We start from the raw sequence: 15,897 nt of genomic DNA on the forward strand, positions 1-15,897 counted from the left end.
TAGTCGTGGCAAATTATTGAATAGGTTCTTTGAACTGAGGGAGGAAACATCATCGTTCACGGAGGAAGAAGAAAAGTCTGTATCATAAGTGAAGAATGAAAAAATGGATTTGTGAACTTGCCTTCTTAATGGAATTATCTGAATGCTTTAAATTGTTTTCTACATTGTAACAACAAGATTATTACACAGTTATATGACAGAGTGAAGGCGTTTAATATAAACCACCTTTAATTATGGAACGTTAGCTTAACTAAAAGGATAAGTTACAGCACATTTTTCAATATTAACAACGATATAGGCATACTAGTTTCTTAAGACTTTGGATTTCGAAGAATATATTCACACATCATGACGATCTGCTCCAGAAATTTGATTCGAGATTTAAAGACTAGGAAAATTTTTAATTTGATTTTCAATTAATATTTGTAATTAGAACTTATTGATTTACTTTACGATAGTGAATTGAAGGATAAAAATCAAAACAAAAGAAGTTATCTGACTTTCGTATGAACTTTCCATGTCTTAGATTTCCCCGATTGTACAGACATCCTTTTTCGGATTCACGTAGGCCATCTGTGCGAACAGTAATTTTTTTCCTATGATGAAGATAAACAAGCCATGTCATGGAAGCCAATTATCAGATCACAACTTAAAATGTGCTGTCACATTATGCACTATACAACCAATAGTTCCAATCGTTGAGAAATTGCTGAGGAAAAAGAAAATTAAACAAATCCCGAAAAATCAGTGCTAATGCCAGTGTTGAGTGGACTGAATGGAGTTAAATTTCTGCATTATTATTCCTAGGATTTTTATGTGTTTTGTTCAATATTTTCCTTAACAGAAGCAGTTTACACATTTACAGTAATTGTCATGCATTACCCGAATAATTAACATGAAATGTGTATTACATTTCTAAAAGTAATTATAAATTTACTAACTTCTAACTTTGTTGAAAATAGGCTACAATGTTTTTTTTTTCAAATTGCTTACGATAGTTAATTTAGTTATTTCTATTCAGCCCATATCTTTTTTTCATCAGAAAACAATCATAAACCTATGCAGTAAATTCATATTTTGGTCCCGCCACTGAACGTCTTACCTGCCCTGCTACGACTTTCCGCGGGCGAGCGGGCAAGGCTTGATGACGACACAGTGCTCTGAGTTGGGGACCAATGCTCTATAACTGTGATAATCACAACAAAACCGGCATAAGTAACATTACGAGTTTTGCTGCACATCGGCCAGTTTTTTCTTCCGTGACTGTACTTGCCCTGCTACAGCACGGAGTGAACGAATCACGGTCGTGCATCGTATGTTATGACGCTTGTTATCGCTGGAGTTACTCCTACTATTTCTACAAAACGTAACCTACTCTCCTTTACTTTTTTTAGTAGGTTATTTTACGACGCTTTATCAACATTTTAGGTTATTTAGCGTCTGAATGAGATGAAGGTGTTAATGCCGGTGAAATGAGTCCGAGGTCGAGCACCAAAAGTTATCCAACATTTGCTCATATTGGGTTGAGGGAAAACACCGGAAAAACCCTCAACCAGGTAACTTGCCCCAACCGGGAATCGAACCTGGGTCACCTGGTTTCGCGGCCAGACGCGCTAACCGTTACTCCACAGGTGTGGACCTCTTCCTTTGCTCCTTCACTGCTGCCTGCGCAGGGAAATGTGCCTGCTGCCCGGTGACTGTTGGATATTCAATCAAATAATCTATATTTTGACATTCTTTCTGTTCCCTCTTGTAAAATTTAAGTCTTTCATACATTTGTTTGGCACCATGTATTTATCAAATTCCAATATTACTTTGTCATAATTTGTATCTTATTTTTAGACAGCTTGCAGTTATTAAAGATTTCAGTGCCATCTTATACAATAATAGTAAGAACTACTACGTTTACTTTTGAATTCTTTATAATTTTTAATCGCTAACATGTAAAATTTAGATTTGTTTAAATTTTTTCAGTTGCTCTTTACATCACCCTCCAAGGATAAAGATTCTCTGAAGTTTTGCTTCCTTTATGAACTATTTCTTCTTACTTGAAATAATTGTCACATTCTACCGCCTGTGCCACGTTTCATGCTCGAATATTTTTTATTAAAATGTACTGTACGTCTGTACAAGTGACTAATAAAATAGCAACATTAAATTGCAATATAATATGAGCAGTTGCTATCTTAACAGTGTTCTTAGTGTCATACGAACTGCGTATACTACGGTCGAAAATATAATATTATAATATATTACGTAGTTGTTTATCTGGAATGATTTTAGATACATCCTTAACGGACGGAGATAAATTCGAAGAACATAAAAGATTTTATCCATGAACGACATTTCTCTTGTATCCTCTTATGTTGTCGGGCATTTGATAGGAAGCAGAATGGATTATATTAATCCTCCCTCACAAGATTGTTACAACCAACGGACTTCTCGTTTCAGATCCGATGCAATATTTCATTATCGCCTGAATATTAGCGATGTTAAACAGAATAATTCCTTAACTGTCACAGGATTAGATGAGATAGACTTTGACCTTCCGCGAGCAAACTTGTTTCAAAATTCTTATCTCTGAGGATTATCTTCGGTATTTTGTGAGGTTTAAATCCTTTATACCTACACCTACATCGATGGGAGCCTGAGAATGGGTTCATGCGTCCATGATACTACTCGAGACTAAATCAAGTTCCTGAACAAGAAGAACATTCGTTGCAATATTTAATCAGTTACACTAAATAAAATCATGTGCTTTACATACAGTTTGAGGAAGAAATATCTGCTGACAATTGATTTACTGTTTGAGATACAAAAGTGGAGCTGAATATTGATTCCTGTTTCACATATAAAAGTGGTGCTGAACACTGATTTGTGGTTTGACATATGAAAGTGGAGCTAGAGATGGCAATTTGCAAACTTCACAAAAGTTGCTGTTACTTTCCAAACAAATGGCTTCGCAGATTTCTTCACTGTTCCAATGGTTGATTGCATTGTGCTGGTTGTTTGCAGGGAATATCAGTGCTGTGTTCACATACAAGAAGAATGGGGAGAGCTTGGCCGCTCTAGTAGACGGAGGTTACAGGGTCATGATATACATCACGGTCGGCAGCCAGTGCCCGAAACAAAGCAATAACATCAACAAGTGAGTGTTACAATTACATTACATTATACATAATCATTTGAGACGAAATTTATCTGGTGGTAATTTATGAAAGACATGAAACATTTCTATTTGCGCAGAATTTTTCGAGTAAAGAGTTAAGCATGATGTAATTTTTACATCATGGATGACCAATATATCAAGTAAGTCGTTATCAGATGTTAGTCTGAACCTTTTCTGTGGTTGCGGACAAGCAAAAATTAAGGGTAGTAGGAAGAACATCACGTAAGGAACATTATTTTGCTAATGAAATTGTGTTCGGAAATTTCTCCTTTCGCCGCTAGAGCATGCTAAAGATCGCTCTTGATGTTTGCTTATCGCTTGACCGCTTTCATGTAGACTACTACTTTATATTTGTTTAATTTCATTGATGGTTTGCCATTATTTTTTTAGTAAATTATTAGACCTTCATATAGTTTGCAGGTCTTTCAGGACAGTTTTTACATGTGATTTCACATTTAGATATTACATTTTGTACAATAAATCAAAGTGGCGGTCTCCGGTCTCGTTACAAAGTTGACGACGTAAAAACTCCCTGAACTACTTTAATCGTCACGATGATTGCGTGAATATTGGACGATCAGATCCTTCTCGGATTCCACCGGGTCCTATACGCGAGGCTCTTCATGTAATAATAATAATAATAATAATAATAATAATAATAATAATAATAATAATAATAATAATAATAATAATTATTATTATTATTATTATTATTATTATTATTATTAATTAATTAATTTATTTATTTATTTATTATTAATATTTGTGTGCTGAACAACAGCCAGATGCCAATTATAGTTCAGCACAATACACAAACAGAAGATACAAAGGTGCAAAACAAAATAAATAATATATTAAATAAACAAAAACATACATACATAAAATTGAGAACAAGAACAGTAAATACTAATAATTAAAACGAAACTATACCTTAAAAGGATCTAAATTGTGCCCATGCAAATTGGCATATTTTATGCATCTACAGACTGGAGAAAGTGATTTTGAATTTCTGTTATACAATTTTTTTTTAAATCTTAAACCTTTTGTAGGAATACGAAGGCTGATATTGTTTATGATAGACTCACAATCAATATCACCTTTGATAACTTTGCAAAAAAATTCATAATCAAGATTTTGACGTCTAGAATAAAGGCTACAACAGTTAAAATATTTATAGGTAATCTCATAGTTAAAGTCAGAGGAATTGGGTATAAATCGAAAAGCACATAAGGAAATAAATTTTCTTTGAATATTTTCCAATTTAACCGAATCAGTTGAAGTAATGGAATTCCAGGCTACAGATGCATATTTAAGTTTAGATCGAACCAAAATAAAGTATAGAATTAATAGTGACTTTGGAGTAGAAAAAGGATAAGTTATAGACCTTATTAAACCAAGCATTCTTATTGAATGATTATAAATATATTGAACATGATCGTGAAAGTATAATTTAGAATCGAGTAACCAAGATCTTTAATAGAATTTTTGTCTCAGGGTAGCACTTCCTTCGTCTTGAATCCATCGTTTGATACTATTGTAGTTAATGTGGTGGTGTTTTGCAGTTTCAAACCACGTGGCTCAGCGGGTTATGACGGGTATTGGAGGTAGTTTAGGAAGCATATTTTCTTTAGCCAAACAACCAAGTAATTTTTGTCTCCTATCCGAAGCCTTGGTCAAGACCAGTTTCACACCTCCTACTAATTTGTCAACGAATTCAAATTCCGATTTTATTTCTTCGGAACAGAGATGAAGTACATGAGCCCACCATGTTGAATGTAGAAGCCTTCCTGCAACTCAACGCAGCAGCTCTCATGTAAAAGAGCATTGTCAGAAATTAAGACCACCAACTATTTTCTTTGGACCCCAACCCGCTCCAAGGCTGATTCTACAATCATATCCGCATTGCAGCGTTGCACAATCTTCGTTAGAACTAAACGAGGCGTTTTACCAGAATGGCCTAAAGATGCCATAAGGATGTTAAAATGTTTTAGGGCTAGTTTTATTTTATCTGTCTCATCTACTCTGTTATACACGTCTTTGTTCTCTAGCGTTGATTTAGTGAGATTTATTTTAACATTTCCACATTCAAGAAGATATTTTCTAATAGTAGTTTCACACGAAGCCGATGTTAGGTTTATAGAAGTGATATCCAATTTCAAAACATTTCATTGAGAAAAAATAGAGAGAAATTCCAACTGCAGCAAAGACATTTACCATTACTTTCGTCCTTCCTTGTATGGTGTTCATTCTCTGGACTACATGAAGAAGGGTAGCTGTTGATCCTGTTCATGTACTGGACCCTGGCATAACATATTCGTGTTCCTTTTGTAATGTTTTGCACTTCATACATGTTTCTGCCTACAGATTTCTTCTCGAAATTAATGCATTCAAAAGAAAACTTACAGAATAATCTATCATTCTCCACTGGAATATAATCGAGAGGAAATTCTCGACTTCTTTTATTTACATGCAGCTTTAACTTATGCATGTTTAATGAACTATACTTCGAAACTCACTACAGAACTGAACTGACAGCTAAGTTAACATAGTAAATTAAAAGAGCTGTTGGTTATATATTGTCTAATGTTGTAACAGTAATTATGGTATTTCTATCCCATATTATTTCATACTGTTTTTTTAAATTAATTATTGCAACTGTTAAAATTGCTGTTTATAAAGAAAAGCCCAGATAATTGTTTTATTTTATAATTATATATTACAATTTTTTTACTTACATAGTTGCATTATTTTATTACTTTTGGACATTATGCTTTATGAACCCAGCATTTTCCATTACTATTATCCACCATGATAACATTACAGGTAAAAACCACAGGTCTAAAGTGACATTATGCTTTTTATGACTTTTATGCTTTATGGTTGCCCTAATAATGATCAATGAATCAGGCAGTTTCAATATGGTTATGAGTCTACTATTGATAAGACAATGATAGAGCGGTTTAGAAAAATAAGAAGTAAGAATGTCTCTGTGTCAGGATCAATAATATAGTCCAAGGCATTAGATTTTGCGGAAAAATTAGATATTGCAGATTTTAAAACCTCGGACAGTTGGCTTGAGATATTCAGAAAACGGCATGATATTAAATTGAGAACAATTTGATACACTACAGCAACTGTTACGTTTTCACATAAACACGCATACTGCATAAATATTACAATCTATTTTCTCAAACCCGCTCTCTAGCCAACACCACTCTGTAGTGGATAATATTTACGACCCCGGATGTGTCTGTTGTAGAGGGGTTTTACTTTATAATAATCTTGTTGCTGATAGTCCCAAATCAGCAAAGAGGGAAGGAAGGAATTCGGTTGCCTTCTCAAATGATCCTCCAGGAAATTCGATTAGTTTCGCGTTCTTCGCAAGGAATTCGAATTCTCTGTTAATGATTTACAGTACTTGTTATTAAAGCGTACGTAGCCAGAATTGTTCTATGAAATTCATTAACGGAAATTGGTATAATTTTGTTCCTACGATGTTCCTTTACCGTGTTTAGTGTTCAGTAATGTTGGAAACGCAAACTTCGTTCGACGGAGCAGTTCAAAACAGAAACAACTCAAATTTTAAAGTTTTGATTAACCTGCATTTCAAAGCTTCATGTTGCTGTGAGAAGTTCAAGGATCTTTTGAATTATTCCAAATTCTGTTAACGGTGTTTTGTGCAGTAATGTAAGTTTCAAATTAGTGTGTGTTAATTAGATTTTCACAGCAACCTGGAGCTATACAATGCAGTTTTCTCACTTTAAATTTTGACTTGTTTCCCTTTTGAACTGCCAATCGGTTTATTTTAGAGACAACATACAGTGGATTGAAAAGCAAATAGTTTCGATCTGTGTGGTCTTGCATGTGTTCCCTTCTTTTCGTTACTTTGCTGACGGTGCAAATGTTTGGATGGTGAGCAGAATGCAAAGATGAATGCTGTACGAGCGGATGTTTACTCGCTCGGTCTCTTACACCTACGCTGCGACAGAGCATTACTCTCACTTCATGGTAGCAAAAACCGACAAATAGTATTTCCTCTATGTAAGAAATTAATGTGTTCATTCTATAATCCTACATGAGATGTTAGATGAAGTCCTATTTTCAACATCATTTATAGAATGTTCACTTAATGGATTAGGAGACACTACCGCTCCGTTCATATGTAATATTTCTTTCTGTTCAGATTATTTAAGCTTCAGTATACAGTGTCCAATTTATCTTGTTCACCCAAAGTAATTTTTTCTTGGGTTCAAATGAAAAATTCTTTCAAACAAAAGCTGTTTAAATATATAAATAAATAAATTTAGCTTCCCTTGTGAAATGGTTGCCAGATGTGACAAAGCGTATTGCATATAATTTGGAAATTAATATTGTTAATATAGGCCTATATTTATTGTAATCTTGTTCATTAAGGAGATATCAGTAGGTTTTTACGATCTCATCTCTTTAAATGACACCATGCTCATTTTGTTCAATAAATAATTTAAACCTGTTCAAAAATGCACCTCAATGTACAAAACATTGAAGGGTGCAATGTGAATGGAGCCCATAATGTATATACTTACTGCAAGTGCTAAGTCATGTGACACCTGTTATTTAAGCTGCGGTCAATGAAAGATAACTTGCTTGTCTAGAGACAGTAATAAAAACAAATGGCGAATCTAAACATTTTCTGCATATGCAAAATTTTGATGAACTCTAGAGATCAATTGATAATGGCTCCAACTGCTATCTGGGTTCAGACGCATAAATATGTACGTACTGTATTTCGTGGAAAACCATGAACGTTGGTAGAGTTTTATAGTACCCTAACATGAATACAATTTTAAAATCTTCAATGATATAACAATAGAAGATATAACCGCAACAGTGTACACTCCTTCATGTCTGTGCTGTCTACATTGTTAATATTGTATCTAATTAACACAACAACCAATATTTTAAATAATTATAAGCAGCTGTTTTAAAACTTTCAATTTATTAAATGATCCATAGTGCTGACCTTATCACAGTGAACATAAAATTGTCATGATTCTTCAGATATTCTGTTTTCTTCATTACCCTGAGTCAATGTTGCCAACCCGTGGGAATTTTCCCATATTCTATTAAATTTTTCAAAGAAATTTGGTAAGTGGTAAAATGAGAGTAAATGCAAAGCAATGGGAATTTTTTTAAGAAAATGTAATAACAATAAATTAGAACATTATGCAGGCATTGGAAAAGAGCACATAAGTTTATTACGGTTTTTAAAGGCAGATATTTAAGTTGTGGACAAAATAAAAACTGTGTGTACAAGAATATTTAAAATTATAATGTATATATTGTTGAATTATAGTGGAGATTATCAGCGTAACATTGCACTGAATGTTTTAAGTTTAGCTAGGGATGCTGATGCCAAGAGAAAATTATCAAAGAGTTCTACTCTTATACAACCTCCGTACTCAATTTTATACAGCAAATTATCTCTAGCTAGATTCTTCAATGTGATGCCTTCTTCCTAACAATATACTGTTAAGAAAATAAGGAATACTATCTATGACTTTACGCATTTTGGTTTTATTTATTACCAGTTTAAATTTTATATTGTAAATTATCTCTAGTTAGATTCTTCAAGATGATACCTTTTTTCTAACAACATACTGTTAAGGATATAAGGAATACTATCTATTACTTTACGAATTTTGTTTTTATTTATTATGTGGGAAATCTGAGATATCGAGTGACATTTATTAGGGCTATTTCGTGAATAAAATAAAAATGTAAATATTATATCCCTAAAATTCGCTCACTAAATGTTAATAATTGTATATTTATGAATACTTAACCTATTCTGATATTGTGAAGTTGAAATAGATGAATATCGATTACTGCAATAAAGAAAATAGGATGTTATTGAGTAATGTCAATTGAGAAAAACGAAATACAGGTTTAACAATGTTAATTACATGTACTGCGCTTTTCTCTTATTATTGTAACAGAAATACATTTTCATTATCTGCTGTATCATAATTTAATTTAAATATTTTATAATGTAAATAACCTGATTAATAAATTAATTACAAGTAACATTAATTAAATGAAGAATTGTTGAAAACGCAGTTATCAAATCTGAATGAAGGAGTGTCATTTTCTTCAGATAGCCTACAATGGACATGGAATTAGAAGATGAAGATGTAGATGTGGAAGTAGGATTTCGTATTTCAGTACTTCATCGTTATATTACACACTATAGGCCTACCGAGAACTATGAACTATGGAATATGTGTGGAGCTAGCAATGCTTATGTATTTACACTACTGCGAAAAATATGTTTCTACACAATGGAGCCATCTCTGTATAGATAATTAAAACACGAATTTTATTACACCATACGGAAGACAGTTTGATCAAAGATCTTGTATAAAATACTATAGAAGGTCTTTGGGTTTGATATACGCTGTTACATAAATTTGTACATCTGACTTTCTATTAATTGTTCAATGTCATTTCACGTAATATAAATTTTATAGGCTGCAACTAGGGTACGTTACCTGTGGGAGCGGGATCAATGTCAACTATGCCTTATTTCGACCGTTACTCCGTGCTACAGGAAAGCATTTTCCATAGCTTAACAGACGTATTGTCGCTGTAGTGTGTTACGGGACTTAAGCTGCATCTACACGGTTGAATTTTCCATGCGCGTATGCATACAATTTGGAAAGAATATTGAAAGAATCAAGTATAAAACGTACATTCAATTAAGATGCATGAAGATTTTGTGTCTATATCATGCACCGTTTTGGACGTCGTCTTCACTGCGTAAATATGATGCTCATCGATTTACGGGGAAACAGTTGACGACACTAACTAAAAGAACGACCATGCGATAAATTGATAGTGATATATCTAGCTGCAAAAATTATCGCGATATATGACTAAGATTGGTTGGAATTCAAAATTTCATTACACTTGATTGGTCAAAAATGGAATGACGTCATATAAACGAAATAGTCAGTTTAAATTTTATACTGTAAATTATCTCTAGCTAGATTCTTCAAGGTGATGCCTTTTTCTAACAACATACTGTTAAAGAAATGACTTTACTCATCTTGCTTTTATTTATTATCAATTTAAATTTGTACTGTAAATTATCTCTAGCTAGATTCTTCAAGGCAATGTCTTTTTCTAATAATATACTATTAAGGAAATAAGGAATACTGTCTATGACTACGCATTTTGTTTTTATTTATTATCAACAGTAATATCACTAGGAACATTAAATCCAGACGTTTGAGATGGGCAGGGCATGTAGCACGTATGGGCGAATCCAGAAATGCATATAGAGTGTTAGTTGGGAGACCGGAGGGAAAAAGACCTTTAGGGAGGCCGAGACGTAGATGGGAGGATAATATTAAAATGGATTTGAGGGAGGTGGGGTATGATGATAGAGACTGGATTAATCTTGCACAGGATAGGGACCGCTGGTGGGCTTATGTGAGGGCGGCAATGAACCTTCGGGTTCCTTAAAAGCCATTTGTAAGTAAGTAAGTAAGTAATATCACTAGAGGTTTTGATTTATCTAGACAGAATCAAAACTCGGGAGGGATTTAATTGACTATTAAATTACTAGAAAAAAGTATTTAAAGATAAGAAGAAATAAAGTACCTACTCTGGTACAATAAAATAAGTATTAATTGATTTACTGAAATTATATTTCACTAATGTTAGCTTCACCAAAACGTTTGAACGAAGCCGCCATTTTCAATTGACTATTTATGCGGGAAACAAATGACGATCGCAAAGCCATGGTTTGTAGTACTTCCGTAAATAATTTACATTTTGAAATGTTGGCAAACAAAGAAACAAATGCTAGGGAAGTGATAAAAACAAACAAATGCTAGGGAAGTGATAAAATTGAAACGATAAACAGCCATAATTGGTTAAAACACGTCCTTTCGTATCGTTTTGTCAAAAGTAGTATGGCGTAGTAAAAGTGAGTCAGTTTAAATTTTATACTGTGAATTGTCTGTAACTAGATTCTTCAAGGTGATGCCTTTTTCTAACAACCTACTGTTAAGGAAATAATGAATACTCTCTATGACTTTACGCAATTTGTTTTTATATATTATCAATTTAAATTTTATACTGTAAATGTTCTCTAGCTAGATTCTTCAAGGTGATGCTTTTTTCTAACAATATGCTGTTAAAGAATACTATCTATGACTTTACGCATTTTGTTCTTGTTTATTATCAATTTAAAGTTTAAACTATTCCTAAGTATTCAAAACTATTCAATAAACGTCTGAAACTAGTCATAGATGGGACAGTGAAGATCTCCTTGATCTCATGGGTAATACTCCGTTGCAGCATGGGTAATACTCTACGGATCATATGAATTACTTAGTTTTGAAACGTAATAATTGAACTTTTCTTCTTTGTACTAATACACTGTAAATAATAATTAGTTCTATTAATTCAAAATTAATTCTATTTCTATCCCACATCGTAGACAATATAACGCATGTTCATGTTATCTAACAGTAGTAGAAAGAGAGAGAGAGAGAGAGAGAGAGAGAGAGATGGTGGGGGCAGATAGAGAGAACACGACATCTTGGCTTCCTATTCCGTCATGGGTAATACTACATAGATCATATTAACTACTCTTTTTTGTAACATAAATGCTTAGATTTTTCTCCTGCGTGCTAATTATATTAATAATTAGTTTAATTAATCCAGAATGAATTATTTATAGTTCTGTTTCACATACTTTTGTATTATAATATGATGTCAATGTTTTTCCGAGTATCTGATTTAACTGCAACAATTAATTTCCTACATAAACAATTCAATTAGAACCTTTGCTTAGTCATCCGGAATAGCCTGGAGTAACGAGCCTAACAGAGTAGACGACATCTCTGATCTTACCCTGATGATGGAACCTGTATGTAGTTCCGAAACGTTGGAAATGTCAAGTTCCAGGACACAGTGGATTACCCAAAAGCCTAATTATAATCACAATCACCGTGAAAGCCTTAAAACTCATATCATTTTTTGTAGGTTATTTTACGACGCTTTATCAACAGCTCAGGTTATTTAGCGTCTGAATGAGATGAAGGTGATAATGCCGGTGAAATGAATCCGGGGTCCAGCACCGAAAATTACCCAGCATTTGCTCATATTGGATTGAGGGAAAACCCCGGAAAAAAAACCTCAACCAGATAACTTGCCCCGACCGGGAATCGAACCCGGGCCACTTGGTTTCGCGGCCAAACGCGCTGACCGTTACTCCACAGGTGTGGACCTCATATCATTGTTAGGCTAATTGTTAGCTGTCTGAAAGTCATTCAAACAGCATAGAAACAATACTATGCCTAATTACTTCCCATTAAACATAATCACATTTTTAAATTGCATGTTTGTTGAATAACTGTCTTGTGTTGTAATGTGCCTATCATTAAGTTTACTTTTAATCCAGCCTAAAGTGGAATATTCAGAATTTTATGTTGTGCACTTTTTTAACCTCAGTTTATAAAATTATGACATTTTGAGAAGATACAACTGTAATTAATTGTACAATTATTATAGATCTCACATTCCATACAAGTAAATTTATTTTGTTAGGTAAATTCATGTTGATGGATTATTTATGAGTTTATTTACCTTATAATCATGTCACGGTGTTCCTCACTGATTTAAATATTGTGGTTCCAAGACAAAATGTGATGTCATTTCTTGCAGTTTTTGATGAGCGAGCATTTAAAGTTTGTCCGACCATATAAACTCATTTATTTATTTATTTATTTATTTATTTATTTATTTATTTATTTATTTATTTATTTATTCATTCATTTATTTATTTATTTTTTTATTTATGTATTTACTTATTTATTTACTAATTTAATATTTTCTTATTTATTTATTTAATGCAGGTAGCACTTGATACAAAGTCATTCGCTTATAAATGAAGAAGAAAATACCAAACAGAATAAAGTTAATAAAAGGTAACAAAAGGAGATCAAGAATCTTGGAGCTGGTGTATTGCTTCCCAGTACTTTTCCCAAACGATGTTCTTGTAATAGCCTGGTACCCTTCTTAGCAAGTGTATCTGCTGTTTCATATCCAGGGATGCCGCAATGAGCTGGGATCCATTGGAGGGCAATAATCTAGGCCAGGCCTGCAGAACTGTACCTCCTGGGAGCGACTGCTATACTCCCCTTTCTTACCCCACCCACTTTTTCTACCAGTGCGGTATGACGTTCTACAGTAGTTACGCTTGGCTGCATTAACAATCATTCGCGGCGGCAGGTATACAATACGCTATCAAGAATTACAAATGAACAGATAATAAAATCCTTAGAAACATACCTTTAGAAAGTAAGAGAAAAATGAATGAGGGAAATAAATAAGTTAAAAGACATGTAAAATAAATTTTAAAATGTATGTGTGCATATAATGTAAGAATGTCTACCTATGTATATATCGTCCTATTACTAGTAAAGCCGATTAAATCCACTTTTTGTGTAAAATAAATACAATCCCTGACTTGTCTTTCCGTGCTCTGTATTCTACTAAAATGAAATAAGTCCGAAATGTTGCTTGCAGGCAACAAACCAATTACATTATTTGAAGAATTTATTATGATTTTTCGTGTATTAATAAAGTTTTAATTCCTGATTTTACAAAACTTATGTTACTGGTCTTAACTGGTTTTACTAGTAATAGGACGATGAATAAATTGTACGTTGATAAGTGAGTGAGAGCTATATGACCGGTTGTCAATGCTGTCATTCAACATTGTAACGCACTCCAGCCAAATAAATAAATAAATACATGAATAAATGCATAAGTAAATAAGTAAGATGAAAGTAAATAAGTAAATAAATAAATAAGTAAATAAATAAATACGTAAATAAGTAAATAAATATATAAGTAAATAAATAAGTAATTAAATAAAGACATAAATAAGTAATTAAGTAAGTAAATAAGTAGGCCTAAATATGCCTAAGTAAATCAATAGGCCAAAGTAAGTAAGCAAATAAGAAAATAAGTAAATAAGTAAACAAACAAACAAATAATACACATACTGGAACATGGCAAAATCTAAACCCGTGAAGGAATACTACTTCCAAAGGAAATGGGGGTATGATAATTTTGTTGTTGAATACGAAAGAATTGCTTGTTTACTGTGTCCCGTCCAATTTATTTCCACTCGCTATTTCAATATTAAACCACATTTCAACAAAGCCCATATTAAGAATTATGGAATACACAAACTGTGGGGTAAGTTCATTATTACGAACTGTATATTGACTATTTATTTATAGGCCTATAATGTAAAATTAAGGACGTCACTCGTTGTGTTCATTTTGAATTGAAATTAATAGTGAGTTTCAAGGTTCATTACTTAAAATGCTATAAATTTATGTTTCCGTAGGTGATGATAGGAGGAAAGTTTTCGAAAATCTAAAGCGGGCTAGGTGCAAAGAAATCTCAAAGAAACTACCGACAGAAAATCTAACATAATTGTAAACCTTGAAACGAAATCCTTTTTGAAAATTACATGCCGCCACTGATGGACCTTTGACGAGAAGAGAAGGTAAATAACTCTACGCAGAAGTCGATCATCCGCAATAGAATTGGAGTGAGGCTGACGTCATGTTTCCCCTACTTACGAGTTCTGCAGGCCTGATCTAGGTCTATAATAATAATACTCGTATAATTGAATAATGTAGAACCATAGTAATGATATTCTTAATAACAGTTTAGAAAGAAAAATGATAGATATATGCGTGTCATCTTTTGCCACAATAAAGGATAATCAGGATACACATTTCGCAAAATCTCATTTTCGTCAAAAATTAACATATCTTTTGTCTTGGAACAACACAATGTACACGCTACAATTTATATTGACTTCCAAATACCGGCACGCAGGAAACAATAATATTGCGAATCATCTGCGAGAAGACAAAAGTGGCAATAGCCTATAATATAAACAATATTGCAATGAAATTGCAAATTAAAATTGAACTGTTTCTTACACCCCGTTGATGAATAATAAATAAAAATAATAATTATTTCACTTTTTTATTATAATGGTAGCCTATTATATCATTTATACAATTCATTGTATCATGATTTTATACAGGTACCATTCGTCGGATACTGTCTTCTGGATAGTACGTATTTCCTACCCCGACTCCATGAGCCACTATCTCTTCTGTCTATACTCCCTCGTACCAGTGCCGGCATTGCCATCACTTTACGAAGATGGGAGATTAAGAAATGCATTTTTGCGGTATATAAATAAGAAAAATGAGAATAAATAAACAAACTTGGACTCATGCATTGTGCTCGAAAAGTGGCAACATCTCATTTTAGAGCTCATTCCAAATGTGGACTCTGCACGAAATTGATGTAATTAACGACGAAGTGGTGGTAATTGTGAAATGAGATGATGATGATGATAATAATAATAATAATAATAATAATAATAATAATAGTAATGAATAATTTCAAGGAAAAATTGTTCCGGGGCCGGGCATCGATCCCGGGACCCTTCGCTTAGCGCGCGAACGCTCTTCCGACTGAGCTACCCCAGGAACTATATACGACACAGTCACAATTTTTCCTTTGTATCCACACGACCCAAATGAGCTGACAAGACGCCAGAACTCAACTATGAGTGCAAACAAATACTTGTGTGACTTAAATTGTGGCTTTCTGTTAACGTATAATAATAGTAATAT

General features: G+C 33.2%; 1 protein-coding gene across 2 annotated transcripts in view; it reads left to right on the forward strand.

Annotated features, from left to right (window-relative positions):
* Positions 1 to 15,897, forward strand: part of LOC138710188 (E3 ubiquitin-protein ligase goliath-like) — a 666,952-nt gene that overhangs the window by 209,030 nt on the left and 442,025 nt on the right. For both annotated transcript variants that reach the window (XM_069840830.1, XM_069840831.1), the window contains exon 2: positions 3,016 to 3,148. In XM_069840830.1, coding sequence (XP_069696931.1) covers positions 3,016 to 3,148 — 133 coding nt within the window. The remainder of the gene's footprint in view (positions 1 to 3,015; positions 3,149 to 15,897) is intronic.

Source organism: Periplaneta americana, chromosome 12 (genome assembly GCF_040183065.1).
Source record: "Periplaneta americana isolate PAMFEO1 chromosome 12, P.americana_PAMFEO1_priV1, whole genome shotgun sequence".
Taxonomy (NCBI): Eukaryota; Metazoa; Arthropoda; class Insecta; order Blattodea; family Blattidae; genus Periplaneta; species Periplaneta americana.